The 20,062-nt window shown below is 37.8% G+C and overlaps 1 protein-coding gene and 1 long non-coding RNA gene across 11 annotated transcripts in view; one reads left to right on the forward strand and one right to left on the reverse strand.

The window, feature by feature from the left end:
- The window catches only part of acot7 (acyl-CoA thioesterase 7), a 138,593-nt gene that overhangs the window by 98,100 nt on the left and 20,431 nt on the right, over window positions 1–20,062 (reverse strand). For all 10 annotated transcript variants that reach the window (XR_012383685.1, XR_012383684.1, XR_012383686.1 and 7 more), the window contains exon 4: window positions 2,858–2,949. Coding sequence is in view for 7 of the 10 variants with exons in the window: in XM_068222932.2 (XP_068079033.1) it covers window positions 2,858–2,949 (92 nt within the window). In the remaining 3 variants the exon portion in view is untranslated. The remainder of the gene's footprint in view (window positions 1–2,857; window positions 2,950–20,062) is intronic.
- The window catches only part of LOC141375928 (uncharacterized), a 386,569-nt gene that overhangs the window by 31,623 nt on the left and 334,884 nt on the right, over window positions 1–20,062 (forward strand). The gene's annotated exons all lie outside the window — the stretch shown is intronic.

Raw genomic sequence — 20,062 nt, forward strand, 5'->3', positions numbered from 1 at the left:
CTGTGGGCACAAATGCATTGTTGATGCAAAAGGTCAGGGGAGAATGTCCAGACTGGTTCCAGCTGATAGAAAGGCAACAGTTACTCAAATAACCACTCGTTACAACCGAGGTCTGCAGAAGAGCATCTCTGAATGCACAACACGTCCAACCTCTGGGCAGACCACATCAGGTGCCACTCTGGTCAGCTAAAAACAAGAAACTGAGGCTACAATTCACACAGGCTCTCCATAATTGGACAATAGGAGATTGGAAAACGTTGCCTGGTCTGATGAGTCTCAATTTCTGATGCAACGTTCGGATGGTAAGGTCAGAATTTAGCGTCAACAACATGAAAGCATGAATCCATCCTTCCTTGAATCAGCAGTTTAGGCTAGTGGTGGTGGTGTGATGTGTGGGGGATATTTCTTGGCACACTTTGGGGTCATCAGTCAATGCCACAGCCTACCCGAGCATTATTGCTGACCATGTTCATACCTTTATGACTACGGTTTACCCATCTTCTGAGGGCTACTTCCAGCAGAATAACGCTCCATGTCATAAAGCGTGAATCATCAAGGTTTTTTGAACATGACAATGAGTTCACTGTACTCAAATGGCCTCCACAGTCACCAGATCTCAATCCAATAGAGCACCTTTGGGATGTGGTGGAATGGGAGATTCGCATCATGGATGTGCAGCTGACAAATCTGCAGGAACTACGTGATGCTATCATGTCAATACAAATCAAAATCTCTGAAAAATATTTCCAGTACCTTGTTGAATCTATGCCATGGAAGATTAAGGCAGTTCTGAAGGCAAAAGGGGGTCCAACCTGGTACTAGTAAGGTATACCTAATAAAGTGGCCGGTGAGTGTATAAGTTACCTTAATTTAGTATATTTACTAAATACTGATTGTGACTCATCATAATAACTCATTATTGATACAATTTAATTCAATAGGGAGGAATTGAAGTACAATACAATTATTTACCAGCCCACACCAACGAAGTTTATTAAGAAATAGAAAACAATAATTAGTGAAAAACTAGTAAAAAAGTATAATAATGTGGGGCTTTAGCAACCTATCTGACCTTTATATTAGAGATGCACAAACTAGGGCCCAAAGTCAAGTGGTGCTCACTGCAGAGCCATTTGGGCAGAGCTGAGCTTCAGTGAGGGGGAGCTTGAGCTCTCGCTCCTCCTTTCTTGCACTTCTTCTACGAGTGATGTCACTGGGGGTAGGGTTAGGGGTGGGGTTGGTGTACGCATTAAAGCAGCTTATAGGAGGAGGAGCGAGAGCACATGCTCCCCCTCGCTAGAGCTCAGCTCTGCTCAAATGGCTCTGCAGTGAGCACCATCTCCCCAAAGTTGGTCCATGATAACCTTTGATTTGGCCCACCATCCCATAAGGAAAATGATGAGTAAGGGTTGGAGAATGCCTTTAATACAGATATTAACTTCTTATTTTCTAGTGTGTTTAGCATCAAACTCCGTTGAGTGCTAAATGAAATTGTTTGTTTTTATTCTATTGTGTTCCTTATAAAATGTGAATAAAAAAGCATTAGTTAAAACAATAAAAGTAATGTTTTCCATTTATTTATTTTTATTATTTAAAAAATTAGGAAATTACCCATGGCGACATTGATGTAATACAGTTTGTTATATTTAACTCCAGCCCACAGCTTTCAATCAGGTTTAATCAATAAAGGCACATTAATCAATAAAGACACTTATGCACATATCTTGATTTTTCATGGCAGATTGTAATTTTTTAAAAGGCACATTGGCAGATATCATATTTTTGAGTTTAGAATTTTGGAAGCCAGAAAATATTATGAGTATGTGACTAAATATTTTATCTTCTCTATCACAGGCTAAATTCTCTGAACTAAAGGACATAGGCAAAAATTACGCTTCATCATGACCCAAACAGAGATTCAACATACATTAGTGTGGGCAGTTAGTGATTTAAAAATGATTGATTAATTTAAAATTAAGACTTGTTATTGTGAAATTATGATACAAAAAACTTACTAAACTAAAACAGCAGTTGTATTGAGTAAAAACGCTAATTCACTCTATACAACAGCAAGAATAACAGTGTTTCCCTGGTAAGTGCTCTAAACAAAGCAGCAAGATATAAAATGTAGCAGGATTTTATAAACTTCACAGCATCCCGATATTCCAACGCAATCTCACGACAATTCATAACTTTTTGATTTAGTGGCTAATTCGTATGAATTTGTACGATCTCATTCGTACTATTTAGTACGATTTTCTCATCACCCAATGACGGTTGGAGTTAGGGGTGGGGTTAGGTGCCACGCCTCCTTTTTAAAATTGAATTCATATGAATTAGCCACTAAACTGACAAAACGTAGAATACTTATGTGTCCTCATGAGATCAGGCTGGATTTTTACAGATTAAATTCAGGCAAACAAACTAAAAACCTTTTAAGGGCCTTCAATTTCTCTAAATTGTGTTATTATCAACCTTTAATAATTTATAAGACCCCATAAATTAGTAAAAGTTTGATGCAAAGTACTAGAGGAAATTAGAAACTACTTGTGAATGTGAAAATTAAAGATGATAGATAGATAGATGGATGGATGGATGGATGGATGGATGGATGGATGGATGGATGGATGGATGGATGGATGGATGGATGGATGGATGGATGGATGGATGGATGGATGGATGGATGGATGGATGGATGGATGGATGGATGGATGGATGGATAGATGGATAGATAGATAGATAGATAGATAGATAGATAGATAGATAGATAGATAGATAGATAGATAGATAGATAGATAGATAGATAGATAGATAGATAGATAGATATGTATGTATTAATTGATGTATAGTCTCTTACCTCAATAGGAGGAACTTCAATGATTTTGTCCACATTTTGAAGAGAAATTGGAACATACCATAGCGTTGCCTTGTTGGTCACTTTTTTGGCACCTACAAAAAAACACAACACTGATTTCAGCATAAAGCAGATACAAATCGTGTATGTAAGTACACTGTAAAAAATGCAACACAAATCAATTAAGTTAACTTAATTATTGTTGCAAATTTAAGTTGATTGAACATAAAACAAGCCACTATGACTGTGGATACACTATACCTACAAACAGTTCTGTCCAAACAGCTTACAAAAGATGATTTTCATCAGAGCTGCCCTTTTAACGGTGGGCTAACTGGTGAATCCGCTTCTTAAGTGATGACGTGTTTGTGACGTATGTAATACTGTTTCCGGGTCCAAGCCGCCACTCATTTGAGTGGAGAAATCATTCGTTTATGATCACGTTTTATTCATATCACACATTAAAGTTAATTTTATATAAAATCATAGTGTACACAACAATCTCTGGGCTTGCTGCATAACAAATACCAAAATTTTAACAATTTATAAAAAATTAATCACTTTCTGGCCATCGGATATTAGGCATAGACATATATATTGCGAACGTGATTTTTGAAAGTATTAAATCGCTTTGTAAACGTTTAGTATTACTATATCATGTAAACGTTTATTATTACCATTTCATGAGTCTCCCCATTCAGTTGAATAGAGTGCTTGGACCCGGAAGCCGCTTCGCGTGACGTCACACTTAACAAGCGGATAACATCATTCCATATACTTACCAACACTTTTGCCAATTGGCAAGTGTTAATTTAGTCCATGTACACAATAAAAAGGCTATAATGATATCACTGCCACTTCACAAACATCTTCATATCTCAAGGGTCCCAACATATGACATCTATTAATAAATAAACAAGTTAAATGTCTGAAAATACTATATTTCCAGTGAACTCTTAAGAGAGTGACATGCTGCCACCAAGTTTCTGGTGTTGTCATGGAGACTTCAGCATCTCATAGTGAAGCTGGTTTGCTCTCTAAAGAGCAAGTGAGGCTATTTTGGGTAGGCTGTGTTTATTAGACACAAGAGAGATTTAAGAGAGGAAAACTATGCGCTTGAGCGGATAAGTACACAATTAAGGCCATCATAGAGAACAGCAAACCTTGAATTAATGAAACTATCAATGAGCGTGATAATGACACACCGAACAGAAAGGACATTCTGGACTTAATTTGCATTCAAAAATAAAAATTTTGGGAGATGCAAATGTTTCAAGAGTAATCCTCACATAAAAGTAATTATTTTGACTGCAGTTTAATATTTTCTGCATCTACAGTGAGATGGGATAGTTCCCTCACAAATGAAAATTGACATCATTTACTGAGTTTCTCTCTGTTGTTGAACACGAGGCAAGGCAAGGCAGACTTCATTTATAGAGCACAATTTTACACAATCATAGCTGATCCAAAGTGCTTTACAAAAAAATAATAAAAATAATTAATAAATAAATTAAAAAACTAAACTAAATAATAACTGGTATTTAAAAATATAAGAAAAGGAAAATATATGCAAATAAGTGATACTACAGATACGAAATAACATGCAGGTGTCACTTAAAGGCAAGAAAGTAAATTTAAGTCTTAAAATTAGATTTAAAAGCATCCAATGAAGGCAAAATCCTGATGTTCAGAGAGAGATTTTTCCAGAGCCTTGGGGCCGCAACACAGAAAGCTCGATTACCTTTTGATTTGTAGCCCGAGGGACAGACAAAAGAAACTGGTCATGGGATCTTAAGGGTCTACAACTTGTATATGACCTAATAAGTTCGCTGACATAGGCCTGGGCAGAATTGTGCACTGCTTTATAAGTGAAAAGAAGGACTTTAAAATCAACTCTAAATTTTATAGGAAGCCAGTGCAATGAGGTAAGGACAGGAGAGATATGATCTCTTTTCTTAGTTCCTGTTATTAATCTAGCAGCTGCATTCTCGACCAACTGTAACCAAAAGAAGATATTTTGAAGAAAGCTAGAAAGCTGTAACCATTGATTTCCACATTATTTGTTTTTCCTACTATGGAAGTCAATGGTTACAGGTTTTCATTCATTTTCTTTCCGGCTTAGTCCCTTTATTAATCCAGGGTCGCCAAAGTAGAATGAACCGCCAACTTATCTAGAATATGTTTAAGCAGCGGATGCCCTTCCAGCCGCAACCCCTCTTAGGGAAACATCAATACACACTCATACACTACGGACAATTTAACTTACCCAATTCACCTGTACCGCATGTCTTTGGACTTGTGGGGGAAACCGGAGCACCCGGAGGAAACCCACGCGAAAGCAGAGAGAACATGCTGTACTATACACAGAAACACCAACTGACCCAACCGAGGCTTGAACCAGTGACCTTCTTGCTGTGAGGCGACAGCACAACCTACTGTGACACTGTCACCTACAGGTTTTCATATTTTTTCAAAGTAATTTATTCTGTGTTCAACTGAAAAAAAGAAATTGAGGGTGGGTAATAATGACTAAATGTTCATTTTTGGGCAAACTATTCATTTATTTTACAGTAACAGTGCAAATCAATAGAGGCTCCCACACATTTTGTTTAATTAAAAGTGTTTTTAAATGAATTTCATATAGCATATAAAAATAGCAATTTATATATGTCTAATATTTTACTTAAAAATTACCAAAAAAAATTATAAAACCACGCAAGAGCAGATACTGACCTTTAATTTATTTTCGGTTTAGTCCCTTTATTATTCTGGGGTTTGCCACAGCGGAATGAACCGCCAACTTATTCAGTTAAAACATGTTAAAAACAGCTAATAATATAGTGGCCACAAGATGGCGACAGAGACCAAATAATACGTCTACAAGGGAGAAAAATTCCAAACTACAGCTGAACAAATCATTATAGAACAGGTAAGTGACATTCTTAGTCGATCTCTCTATTTTGTATATTGAAGTGTTGTATTTATACCATAGTAAACTGGTAGTGTTTGCTTTGCTTTGGCTTTTTCGGGGTTAAATATTGTAATATCCCAATTGCAACAGAGAAATACTGGGAAATGTCTGTACACTTAAAATCTTAAGATGTCAGCAAAATCACCAGTTTTGTCATCAGTTTAGACATTACGCTAGAGAATCATTCAAATACTACCTCTAAAGTGGTGTAGGTAAATTAGCAATGGTTTCAGCTGCAGATGTGAATTAATGGCGAAAGAAAGTAGTAAAAGGATTTTTGAGACTCTCCATGTTTGATTTTTTTATACACACGATGTTATTGTGCTGCGTTAACGCGAGACTCTTATAGGGTGATAAAAAAAATATCGCTGTTAATCTATTCTCAAAGTTGTGTTGGGAGCTTGGTGTATTCTATGCAAGCTATGATGACTTTCACCTTAATATTTTAGCGCGGATGCATACCTGGGCGAATTGCGGAGTAACGCCCCATTCACACGGGGCTTCAGCGTCAACGCTTGACAGAGGGCGTGTCTGAATTTGGGGTTGAAGCGATCGTCATAGCAGTGTCAGCCAATAAAATTAGTCTTCAATAGGCCACAGTCTGAGCTGGTGTATTTGCATACAGCAATCTGATTGGCTGACGCTTCCATCTGTGCTTGAAAAGTTGAGCTTCCCAACTTCTGCAACGAGCAACGCCTCTGAAGCAGCACCGACGGATCCACAATGCAGTTCAAAGTGAATGGGAAGCGTTGACGCCCCGTGTGAATGGGGCCTAAGGACTGGTAAGAGTTGTTATGGAATTTAATAACGCACACCAAATAGAAAGAAAAAAAAACTTCCGCATTTCACGGTGTGTGTGTGTGTGTCTGTGTGTGTGTGTGTGGTCCTTTACTGACATCCATGTGTGTGGATCTTGTCGGAAAATACGAAAAGTCCTACATGACAGTAATAGTTTAATTGCGGTGTTTACTTCAATAATGCCACTAATATCTGCATACTTCACATCTTGATTCAATTTCTGTTTAGTTCAGTTATGACTTTAGTCGGATGAAGGTAATCAAAAATTGCTGTTTCGAGCTTATGTAGGCCTACAGTTCAAAATTCATGTTTAACAGAATAAACACAAGTACATCTTATTAAACATCATTTATTTTCATCACCAATTATCATAGTAACAGTTTCTCAAGCAGTTTGTGATGCATTTTGGAAACAGGAGATGAGCCCCTGGTCTAATGCGCCACCTGGCTTGAGAAACCCGTTCTCAAAGACTTACTCCAAGTAATTATTTGGTTAGTACACATATTCTGATTGCCTTAGGCAGAATTAAAATAAGCCATTTTAATCTAGATTAATTCCAAGATTACAGTAAGATTATTCTAGATATTTGTTTTTTTAATCTATGCCCACCTATAATATAAACACAATACTACACTCGTAGCAGTGCAATATGGCTGTATATCGGTACTGGTGGGACACTAAGGCACTCGACCTGTGGCCTCGAGCCAATGCATGCCTCCCACCAGTACCAATATACAGCCATATTGCACTGCTACGAGTGAGATATTGCTTATATATATGCAGTATATAATTTGTGTGTGTGTGTGTGTGTGTGTAAGGAAGATAATCTTGTCTTGACTAGAAGTTAGTGAGCAAAATGCCAGAACAGTTTATTCATTCATTCATTTTCTTGTCGTCTTAGTCCCTTTATTAATCCGCGGTCGCCACAGCGGAATGAACCGCCAACTTAACCAGCAAGTTTTTACGCAGCGGATTCCCTTCCAGCCGCAACCCATCTCTGGGAAAATGCCAGAACAGTTGTAAGATTTAATTTTGCTATATAAATTTGAACTTTACAGTCTTTGACATGAGCTCAGCCCATTTTGAGATTTAATGTTGACAGCTGTTGCAAAGTTGAGAGCCTAATATGGCAGATAACCGATGAGCTTTCACTTAATCATTTTCCGAACACAAAACAAATGATTTAAAACCGAACTGTACCAATTCAGCAGAAAGAGGAGGATTAATCCTGACAGAACGCTTTTGGAAATAGCATTTGCATTTTACACTGTTGAAGTCATCCAGACAAGCCGGTTGCCATGACAACCGTGCAGGGATTCTGCCGCTACCATGGCGAGAGAATGGCTTCTCTAATTGGTTTCCACAGCAGCTTGTCTAATGGTTCTACACAGCGGGATATTTACAGGTTTTCCACTGGCAGAGTTGTGGGCAAAAAATAGCTCCCTCACTGGACAGACGAAGTCAGATACCATAGACATATCATTTCAATGTATGCCACTTTCTCTTACAGTAAAAGTAGAAAATGTAGATCTAGTATCAGCTCTGCATATTCAAAAATGCTCTGAGCTATGATTTAAAATTTATTTTACATAAATAGGGCAGAATCCTTTACTCTATGATAAACAAAGTTTTGAACATATTATATATATGGTAAAGGGTCAAATCTACTGTAAAACAATTGGCAGTAGTGTATGTGTGTGAATGAGTGTGCATGGATGTATCCCAGTGATTAGTTGCAGCTGGAAGGGCATCCGCTGCAAAACATATGCTGGATAAGTTGGCGGTTCATTCCGCTGTGGCAACCCCAGATTAACAAGAAAATGTCATTTCAGCAACAATGGCTATCTATGACAAAAAAATATTCACGTTCATCATTCAAAAGGTGTATGTCACGACTGTCAGTGACCACCTGAGGGCGCTGTAGTTCAATGGACACTGAGTGGAACTACAGCGCCCAAAAAGACTACATTTCCATACATTCTTTCGCGCACACACCCGGTCTGTCATCTACACTGATTTACAACCACAGCTGTCTCCATTCTCTGTGATTACCAGGACTATATATTCAGTCATTCAACCACTGTCTGTCATCGCGTTGTTTGTCTTCCTTGTCCTCTTGCTCCCAGTAAGTCTGATATTCCAAGTTGTTGTTCCTGATCTTGCCTCGTATTTTGCCAAAGTCTAGTTCGTGTTTATCTGTCTCGTTTCTTGTTTTGTTGTTTATTTGTTACTTTGCATTTTGATATTTTGGATTTTTGTCACTGTTTTCTGCACTATATATCTATTAAATCTGCACTTGAATCTGCAATGTTTTTATTCCCGTTTTGTTATTGTTTTGATCACGCTAACGTGACAGTGTAATTTCAACTTTTTTTTTTGTCCAATTCTGTCTTAACAATACTCATTATTTAAATAAATACAATTTTTGTCATAACATAACAATTAAATACATTTATATACATACATTAACATATATTTAAACATTTTTCTGAATTAAAAATTAAAAAAATGTTCTTATTTAAAAACTAATATATTTTACACTAAAGTCTTACATAAGTCACATTGGTTTAATAAATTCCTAAGCGTATTTAAATTATTATATTATAATATCCAGATGTTCTCTGACTAAGGTTTTATACAAATTCCAAACAACCAAGCACCTTGATTACGGCACATTAGAATGAAATCTTTGAAGAAAGTCAAATACATTGCTACATGTACGTTTCATTTCAAGTTTGAGATGACAAGTTCACTAGAGGGCGCTGTCTACATTTGTGCCAATTTGAAATACACTATTTTGGTTATGTTTTGTTGACATTTCAGATATATGTCTTTTTTGTATACGTCCACTGAAGGTAGGGCTGCACAAAATATATGGTATGAACAGGATTTGCTATGTTAAATTGGTATTACGGTAGGTTATAGTTGGTTTCACGTTGTTTTAGGGCTTGGTGATATTCTGGTGCACAGTCACCAGAGCCACTTTGGGGTGTTTTGGAGGAGCGAGTCAGAAAACCTTGAAAACGTTTTCCTCCACCAGCATCAAGTAGTGACCTGGTCACTGTTCTGCAAGAAGAATGGCTCAAAATCCCTCTACCACTGTGCAGGACTTGTATCCATCATTCCCAAGATGAGCTGTTGCTGTAAAAGGAAGCAAAAGGAAGCCCTATGCAATACTAATGAATTATTGTGGTCCTAAACCAGACGTATCAGTTTCTTTTTTAAGCACAAACACTTCACACTGACTAACGCATTCATTAACGGAAAAAAATAGGATCCCTTTAAAAGAAAACCAAAATGAATAGCACATTTTACACTGTAGATGCAACAATATATAGTCATACTCTGGTCACATTTATCTGGCAAATTAGTCTCTAAGCAGCCAATATCTCTCCATTAAATCACTTTTTGATGGTTTTAAAATGTTGATTAAATAGACTGTATGTTCAAACTTCTTATTATTCCATCTGAACACAAAATTGAAATGTATATTCGCTTATGTACACTAAAAAAAATCACTTTCAAGACTGTGCTGAACATTCCCTAAATCAGAGTCTGTGGAAAGTAATCTAAATGTTGTTTTAGTGACTTGCGTCTACCGGTGTAGACTGCTCTTGATTACTATCTCAGATTTTCCATTACTGCCAGCCAACTCTTTAATCACTGGTTTCAACATGGACCCACTGGTCATATTCAAAGGAAAAGACGTCGTCTGTGTACAGAACCCTGAGTGATTGCAGGTGTGTTGTACAATCTGTTTGGAGATTGACTCGCTTTCAAAGGTTTTGTTAACCCCCACCCACCTACTGAATGTCTCTAATGTTTTACTCTACATTAATTACTTTGTGGTTATCTGAGAGGTCTTCACATGTCTTTTACATTTGATAAACATAAATGAGGAGAAAAAGAGATAGATACTATATCAGTGTTTTAAGAAGGGCAAAGAAACACTAAATAAATACATAAAAATTAAGATTTTTAGCACTTTTCAGATCAATTAATATGGTAACACTTTAATTTAAGGCAACGTAGTTACATGTTTTACAATGTTATTTTACATAATTAAACTGAATTATGCATAATTACATTTAACTAACCCTAAACCTAACCCACACTCTAACCCCAAACATACTGTAGGTGCATCCTGTACACATACGTGTTAAGAAAAGTGTCATTTTTGGGGGGTGGGTGTGGGGGGGGGGTGTCCACAGGTTGTATGTTGCTTCACATGAAATTTCGACTTCCCGCCCAACTTAACAAGGGGGCGGAGCCAAGAGCTTCCCCGCTTTGTGTATGGCAACAGACAAGCAGACAGAGAGAAGCAACATGAGTGAGAGCACCAGTATTTCGCTGTACATGTACGACTCGGACACAGACCAAGCAGAGACTACTGTTGAGGAATCAATATTCCTAATGTGTCAGAATATGTCTTGTGTATATGAATATTTTTGACAATGTCTTGTTTTACAGCCGCTATGTAACGATGCATGCGTTATCTGTATAGAGATGCAACGATTAACTGGTTTCACTATTTACAGCGCTTTAATTCGTCACGGTTAATCAATATAGGGCTTCTCAGCATCGTGTTTCTGCACGGATCAAAACTGCGACAACTAAACGAAGTTATGCCAACTGTGTGCTAGTCTAAAGTTCCGAACTTGTACATCGAGACGAATAACCATGCACACTGGATTAACTTTGACTGAGGCTATAACTAAGGCAAGTTCGTTATTTCCAATGGAGGGACACGCACGCTAGGCAACGCGCTCACCCTTTTCCAGCCGATGACGGGGAGCTTCTGTGACCGCGGGAAATGCAAACAGCTGAAGTTTAAGGAAGACACAATGAAAAGTACACAGGTTTGCAAACCCACCTAAAGTTACAAAGCGATCATGTGATGAATGTTGATCCACCAGACGAGATCGATCCAATGTTTTTGGAGAGAGTGCTGAAAGACTCTGTGAATGCAACGCAATCTCACGGCAATTCGTAACTTTTTTTATTTAGTGGCTATTTCGTATGAATTCGTACGATCTAATTCGTATAATTTAGTATGATTTGCTCATCACCCAATGACAGTTAGGGGTGGGGTTGGGTGTCACGCCTCCTTTTCATAATCGTACATTTTCATACGACTGAACTCGTACGAATTCGCCACTAAACTGACAAAACGTAAAATACTTAAGTTTCTTGGTGGAGCAGCTGTTGTTAATGGCCAGAATCTATATATGTTGCACTCACTGCGTGCTCAGCGCAAATGGCCACTAAATGTAAAATCTCTGTTGCGCATTCGCAGGAAGTCAATAAAGGCTTTTGTGTTGAGCTCAATGAGCCTTACATCCAAAAACAGAGAAAGGGTGTTCCTTTGGTGATCTCGCTTTGACTCACACGCTGAAAATGGTGGACGTGAAACAACAAACTAAGGAAGTGGTAACGTGTGCCTGTCAATCAATATTGGTGAGCGGGGGGGACTGCACTTCTACGTCAAGTTGTGGTCGTTCTCAAAATTCGATTGGTCCACAGTTTTTATGTTGTTAAATTGGGAAAAAAGGACTGGGTGTGTTTATATCACTCCAATATGATGGTCTACAAACTATACCTACACATACGTCTGTCCAAACAGCTTGAAAAGTAGATTTTTCACCATAGGTGCCCTTTAAAATAGTGTAACCATTAATATTTCATAGGTTTGGTTTACTTTTGAAAGTAAATTTCAGTATTGCCTGATATAGCTACTGACCATTTTTAGAAAAGTTAATTTAACAACACAACCCCAGCCTTTTAAACTCCTGAAAATAATAAAAAAGTTGGGTTCAGAGCGTTTTCTTTTTAAGATTCTAGTGTTAGGGTATCTGTTTAAAACTAAATAAATAAATAAAAATCACAATTTAGTGATAATAGGAGACATCATGCGCATGCTGTTCTAAAACTTCTAGTTATGTGTCGAATTCTGGTGATGTGTAACCCAAATTGACACAAAACCTACATATTTGACAACAGAGACAGATAAAGCTGACATATCTCACTCTACACACCCTGAACGGATCAATAAAGAGAACTTTAGAAGAGAAACTGGGCATTACAGAGGATTAAAGTGAACGAGCAGTATGTTCTATGAAGCAGAAATTAGTCACTGTATAAAGTGGAAACTCTTTATGTTGTTTAATGTTTTATCCTTCAAGAAAAAAAATATTCATTGTATTTACTAAAAAAAGGTAAGTGTTCGCAAACTATTTACACTCACAGGCCACTTTATTAGGTACACCTGTCCAACTGCTAATTAAAGCAAATTTACAATCAGCCGATCACATGGCAGCAACTCAATGCATTTAGGCATGTAGACATGGTCAAGATGTTCTGCTGCAGTTTAAACCGAGCATCAGAATAGGGAAGAAAGGTGATTTAAGTGACTTTGAACGTGGCATGGTTGTTGGTATTTCAGAAACTGCTGATCTACTGGGATTTTCACGCACAACCATCTCTAGGGTTTACAGAAAATGGTTCTGTGCGCAAATGCTCTGCTGATGTCAGAGGTCAGAGGAGAATGGCTAGAGTGATTCCCGCTGATAGAAAGGCTACAGTAACTCAAATAACCTTGAGGCAGATGGGCTACAGCAGCAGAAGACTACACGGGGAGCCACTCCTGTCGGCTAAGAACAGGTAACTGAGGATAAAATTTGCACAGGCTCACCAAAATTGGACAATAAAAAATTTTTTAAATGTTGCCTGGTCTAATGACTCTCGATTTCTTCTGCAACATTTGGATGGAAGGGTCAGAATTTGACGTCAACAACATGAAAGCATGGATCCATCCTGCCTTGTATCAACAGTTCAGGCTGTTGGTGATGGTGTAATGGTGTGGGGGATATTTTCTTAGCACACTTTGGCCCATTAATACCAATTGAGCATCATATCAACGCCACAGTCACCAGATCTGAATCCAATAGAGCACCTTTGAGATGTGGTGGAATGGGAGATTCGCATCATGGATGTGCAGCCAACAAATCTGCAGCAACTGCGTGATGCTATCATGTCAATGCGGACCAAAATCTCCGATGAACATTTCCAGTACCTTGTTGAATCTATGCCACAAAGGATTAAGGGAGGTCTGAAGCCAAAAAGGGGTCCACCACGGTACTAGTAAGGTGTACCTAATAAAGTGGCCAGTGAGTATATACCAACTACGTCTATACAGCATGCCATCAATTAGCGTTTTCCTCATTAAGCACACTCATTTTAACGCAATTTTGCATTCGATTAGCGTTTGTGTGTAGATGGCTGCTCCGCAGATGCAATCATCACTGCCCCTGCATTCACAGGCAGGAGACCCCTAAGGAGAGCGAGCGAGACGAGGCTGACAAGATTGGCCCTGACTGTGTATGTGTGTGTGAGTGTGTGCGTAACTCAAGAGAAGAGTCATGTGATGGCCTAGCCTGAGTTCACACATGTATATAAACAGGCACAAACGCATAAACAGCCTTTAAAAAATGTGTCAGAGCGGAAAGCACAGAAAATACGATCATGGAAAGATGTTTTGCTGCATGTTGATGCTATGTGAAATATCAAGACTGTGTATTACATTCAGTTATGTGTCTATTTGGCAAATGAGAGTGAAAAAATACACTTAATAACAATATGATAGTTATGATTTGATAGTTACTGTTGCCTATAGAAGGTGGTTCCATTTTATTATTAGCCAGGTTAACGGAGCCAGCCAATAGTAGCACAATAAGTGTGCGAGTGTACAAAGTGGTGCATTTACATTCCCAAATGCATCCGTTTATTTCTCAGCAAGCAGTGCATCTTGAATACAATTTAGTTAGTCTATATTTGTAGCAACACTCCAAATGTTTTGTCTTCTCTTTAAACTCAATTGGAAGCCACTGCGTTTGCAGCCTAGACTGCTTTCCTATGCAGGTATCGCTCTGTGTAACTGCAGCCTGTGTTGGTGACGCGTGATGTTAAGTTAACATGACAGAAGCACATAAAGTCTGCCCCCATTCTGCGCGCTTCCCTGCGGCTCAGCACGAGCCTTTAAAGGGGCAGTGCGGAGACCGCTCCACAGTGCCACTTTTAGACAACACACTGTGGACAATGACTGGTTAACACGTACAGTGCATGAACATTAAATAATGATTGCATGGGCCGCTGCTTGCATCCTATGAATCATGGAGGGGGTTATTGCTTGTTAAGAATTATTAAACAGCTTTAATGTAATGATCGTTCGCTTAAAAGCTACACTTGCGTTAGAAATGGGTCTTCTTAATGCAATATAATGCATACATAATGCTTAGGTCCCACATTTGATATTACATGGCCTTAACTACTATGTACTTACACTGAATCATATGTTTCAATTTACTTACTGTGTAAATGCATGTTTTAACATTGTACTTATGACCAGTGGTGGAAAGAGCACTGAAAAATCATACTCGAGTAAAAGTACCATTACATGCCTAAAATTGTAGTGTAAGTAGAGTAAAAGTATCTGATGTAAGTATTACTCAAAGTATGAGTAAAAAGTAGACATTTCAAAAGTACTCAAGAGTAGTGAGTAGTAAGTATTTTACACTTTTAAAAGCCGATGCGTTAACATGTAATTTGTGCATCTGTAACCCCGCCGGTCCTATGCCACCCAACCCGCTCCGAGCTGGTTTCGAACCGGCATCCTTCCGCATGGGAGTCGGTTGCTCTACCAAGGAGGCTGAAGACCATAGCCTCTAGCGTCTGTCGCTAGAGCACCTTTAGAGGTCAGAGGAGTGAGGTTTACCTGCAAAGCACACACTAGCTGGCCTCCGTTACACTCACCCCCCTAAACCTCACTCCCATCCGGGTCATGGCACCAATGTAACCCCGCCAGTCCTACGCCACCCAACCCGCTCCGAGCTGGTTTCGAACCAGCGTCCTTCCGTATGGGAGTCGGTTGCTCTACCAAGGAGGCTAAAGACCATAGCCTCTAGCGTCTGTCGCTAGAGCGCTTTTAGAGGTCAGAGGAGTGAGGTTTACCTGCACAGCACACACTAGCTGGCCTTCCACATGTGTGTGTAAACGGAACATTCTGTAGCATCGAGTTGTTGCCCAGCAGGCACACAACATCATAAGACATTAACATTAGGTTAGATTGTCTAGCCAGCATCTAAGGATGACGCTATTTGTTCAATAACAACATCCAATGACGTTGTTATTTGATTGACTTTAGGTTGTGTTGGAAAGTGACCAAAATCCAATGTCGAGCAAACATCCAACGTCATTTTGGCATCACATGCTGACGCTTCCATGATTTTCACGGTAAAACAAAATGCAACATCCCCATGACACTGGGGTACAACTTAATTCTGACATCATGTTGACATCTTGTGCCTGCTGGATGTTTAAGGCCATTTCGATCATCATACAGAAAACATCTGTCATCTTCTCATCAGTGACATGCATCTCAACATTCTCTGGGTCAATGCATGTAAAGATTTTGGACACCTTGTACACTTTTAATGCTTCCAAACAGTTTGCTGCAACTATAAAGCACACGTTTTGAGGTAGGGTTGGGTCTCGTTTGGGGTTATTTCAATACCGGTGCTAAATCGATACTTTTAAAACGGTACCGGTGCCGAAACGGTGCCTGAACCGATACTTTTTAGCCACAAAATTATTTGACAAAAAAATAATTTAAACATTATAATTGAACAATATAATTAAATATTTATAATAAGTTTAAAGTAAACATTAGTTCATATATTATATATTTGAATTGCAATAATATATTTCTTTTGATCAACCCTATTTTGAGGTAGTTTATGAGGCGATATACCTTTTATGTGAGATTTGATTGGACGGGAATCACAGGACTGGTTTTTCTAATCCCCATAGACAAGAAAAAATACTTTAGTGACTGAAGGTTGAAGAAAAGTAGTGGAGTAAAAGTACTGATTACTGCACTAAAAATGTACTCAAAGGAAAGTAAAAAGTACACATTTTTAAAACTACTTACTAAATTACAATTCCTAAGAAAAACGACTCAATTACACTAATTTGAGTAATTGGTTACTTTAAAACCACTGCTTATGACTGATTAAATACATACATCTGTAAATCATTCCTGTTATTACATCTTTAATTACATTGTTTACCATCCCTTACACCTTAACCCACCATTAAACCTACCCATACCACCAAACTAGTCTTTAACCTTACTAGAATCCCACCTCACGAGCACCAGAAGAGTTCTGCGATACATTATTATCATTGTAAGTACATTGTATTTATATTTTGATGCAAGTACATAGTATTTAGATACACTTAGTATAAAGAGGGACCAATGTTTATAATGCATTTATTACTGACTTGTCTATTCAGGGCTCAACAATAAGGACTGCCCGATGGCCCGGGGCCAGCGTTAGAGATGCCCGGGACAGTAGACAGAATCGTTACTAGCCTGATCGGTGCAGTGTTGCCTTGTCACTAAATTTTAATAGACGGAAACATGACTGCAACATTAAATTATGAGGATAAAAGAAAACATCTGTTTATAACATGGTGGAAACATTTATACGGGTACAACACGAAAAAAAAAATGAAGTGATGTTTTGCATAGTTTGCTGCCACTTTTAAGTCAGCCACCTTTTGTTTTGCAATAAAATACCTGCACATTTTCCATACTGCTATGTTTTACTGCTAAATATTTTAACATTTTTCAGACATTTAAATTCTGCATTCACATACATTATTTCGTGACACATTATTTAATATATGTGGCTAATGAATAGCAATTAACTTTTTTTTTTTTTTTTTTTTTTTTTTTTTTAGCGAGGCAAGTGAACATTTTGGCAGGGCAAGTAAAAATCTGAACCCCGCTATTTATAGTTACCTGCAATTGTTTTAGATTAAGATTTTTTTAGATATGTAGTTTGTGACAGCTGTATTGTTAGCACGATATTAATATGATAAGTTGTATTATTGCACAGCTCTACACTACCTGACAAAAGTCTTGTTGTTGATCTCAGTTGTAAGAACAACAAATAATAACTTGATTTCTAGTTGATCATTTGGAAAAGTAGCAGATCTGTTGAACTGCATCCCAATCATCACAAATACTGCAGAAGACCTATTGGAACCCACACAAACCCAAGATTCTCACAGAAATTAGGCAGGTTTGGTGATTTCTAAATCATGGTTTGGGGTTACATTCAGTATGGAGGTGTGCGAGAGGTCTGTAGAGGGAATGACAACATCAACACCCTGAGGTATTAAGACATTACATTACAAACCACAGGAGAGGGCAAATTCTCTAGCAGGATAGAGCTCCACCTCATATGTCAGCATCCACATCAAAGTTCCTGAAAGCGAAGAAGGTCAAGGTGCTCAAGGATTGGCCAGCCCAGTCACCAAATATGAACATTATTGAGCATGTCTGGGTTAAGATGAAGGAGAAGGCATTGAAGATGAATCTGGATGAACTCTGGGAGTCCTGCAAGAACGCTTTCTTTGCCATTCCAGATGACTTTATTAATAAGTGATTTGAGTCATTGCAGAGATGTATGGATGCAGTCCTCCAAGCTCATGGGAGTCATATACAATATTGATTCTTTTTCCACTGCACCATGACTTTATATTCTATATTGGACATTATTTCTGTTAAGTGACAAGACTTTTGTCTAAGCAAACTCAGACCTTACTGTCCTAATTAAATAACTACAAATCAAGGCATATTCATATTTTATTTTGGTAAAATGAGCATAATCTGAAGGTCCTTTGCCTTTCATATAAGCCCCTTCTGATACCAAATGATCAACTAGATCAAGTTATTATTTGTTGTTCCTAAAACTTGCATAGGCAACGACTTCTGTCGGGTAGTATATATATATATATCATAGCTTAGTAAGAATAGACCGAGCTCCCGACCCAACTTTGAAAATAGATTAACAGCAATATTTTTTTATCGAGTGATAAGAGCTTCGCGTTACCGCTGATAATGACCCACCACTACTTTTTATATACTTCTATTTATACTTTTTATATCTTTTTTTTGTGTGTGTTTTGATTTTAGTTTTGGTTAATTGTATTAATTCTGCCTCTAAACACTGCCTCTGCTGAGTCGTTCCACCCCAAAATTAATAAAGACTCTTTATTAATTAAGAGACTTTATTAAGAAATGTATTAATTAATGTTTTGAATACAGAAAAATCTTTTATATTTATTTTGTGACCTTTTTATTTTCACAAATTAGGGACATTTCCCATCAAATACTGATAATGACATTTGTTTTAAATGAATTGTTTAGTTTAACTCTAGTTTAATGCTTGAATTTAATATTGAAGAGAGTGTGATACAGATATTTAACATTTTTAGCTTTTATTTATTTATTTATTTATATTTATTACATGTTGAAGGAATAGTTCTTCCAAAAAATAAAATTCTGTCATCATTTACTCATCCTTTACTTGTTTCTCTCTTATGTTGAACACAAAAGACATTTTGAAAAATGCTGGTTGTCGCCACCCGTTGACTATGAGTACTATAGAAGTTGATGGGTGCGAGTAACCAGCATTCTTTAAAATATCTTCTTTTTGTGTTTAATAAAAGAAAGAAACTCAAAAAGATTTAAAACCACATGAGGGAAAGTAAATGATGAAGTCATTTTCATTTTAGGGGGAACTATCTCTTTAAGCAGAGGGAGCCCAGAGGAGTCCTTGTAACACACAGGCCCTTCCTCCACTACTACTGACTGGGTACTTCGCCCACGCCGTGCTGGATCGCTTTTTGCCACATGACAACCCTGTTGCTGTGGTAACAACGTGCACCTTGGGGATATTGATTTTGCTTTAGCAATACAGCTTCTCCTTTTAATATTTAAAATCTATCTCTCTCTCAAATGAACACATCTCAAGCTGATATTGTCGGCTTTCTATAATGAAGTACTTTAAAGTCTTTATGTGTGTCTAAAGTTAGCATGGCATTATGTTCATGTTGTCGTTTATTGAGCTATAGCGCCATCTTGAGGTGAGATCAGAGAAGAACTTATAGTCTAGCACAGAGGTGCCCAAAGTAGAGCCCTGGTTTGGCCCGCCATCCCACCTGAAAAGAGAGGGAAATGATGGAGAGTTGATTGGAAGCGAATTTCGAATTGAATGTAACCTTATTTTTCATGGTTTAATTGGGGAGCTATAAAAAGCCAACTAAAACTAAATGTTTCATTTATATGTTGTAAATGAATTGGACTTTTAAAATGTAAATACTGTCACTTGACAGATGCACAAGACATCGGTGAGCAAATCAAGGCAAGGGCAGAAGCCGCTCGATTAGTGTGTTCAGCATTGAACTCCATTGTGTTATAAGTCGGATTGCTTATGTTTTTACTATAATAAGTTCATTATAAAATGTCAAAAATGATACTGCATCAGTATTTATGTTATAAAGCAACGTTTTTTATTATAATTTTTTTTTAG

Source organism: Danio rerio, chromosome 8 (assembly GCF_049306965.1).
Source record: "Danio rerio strain Tuebingen ecotype United States chromosome 8, GRCz12tu, whole genome shotgun sequence".
NCBI classification, from domain to species: domain Eukaryota; kingdom Metazoa; phylum Chordata; class Actinopteri; order Cypriniformes; family Danionidae; genus Danio; species Danio rerio.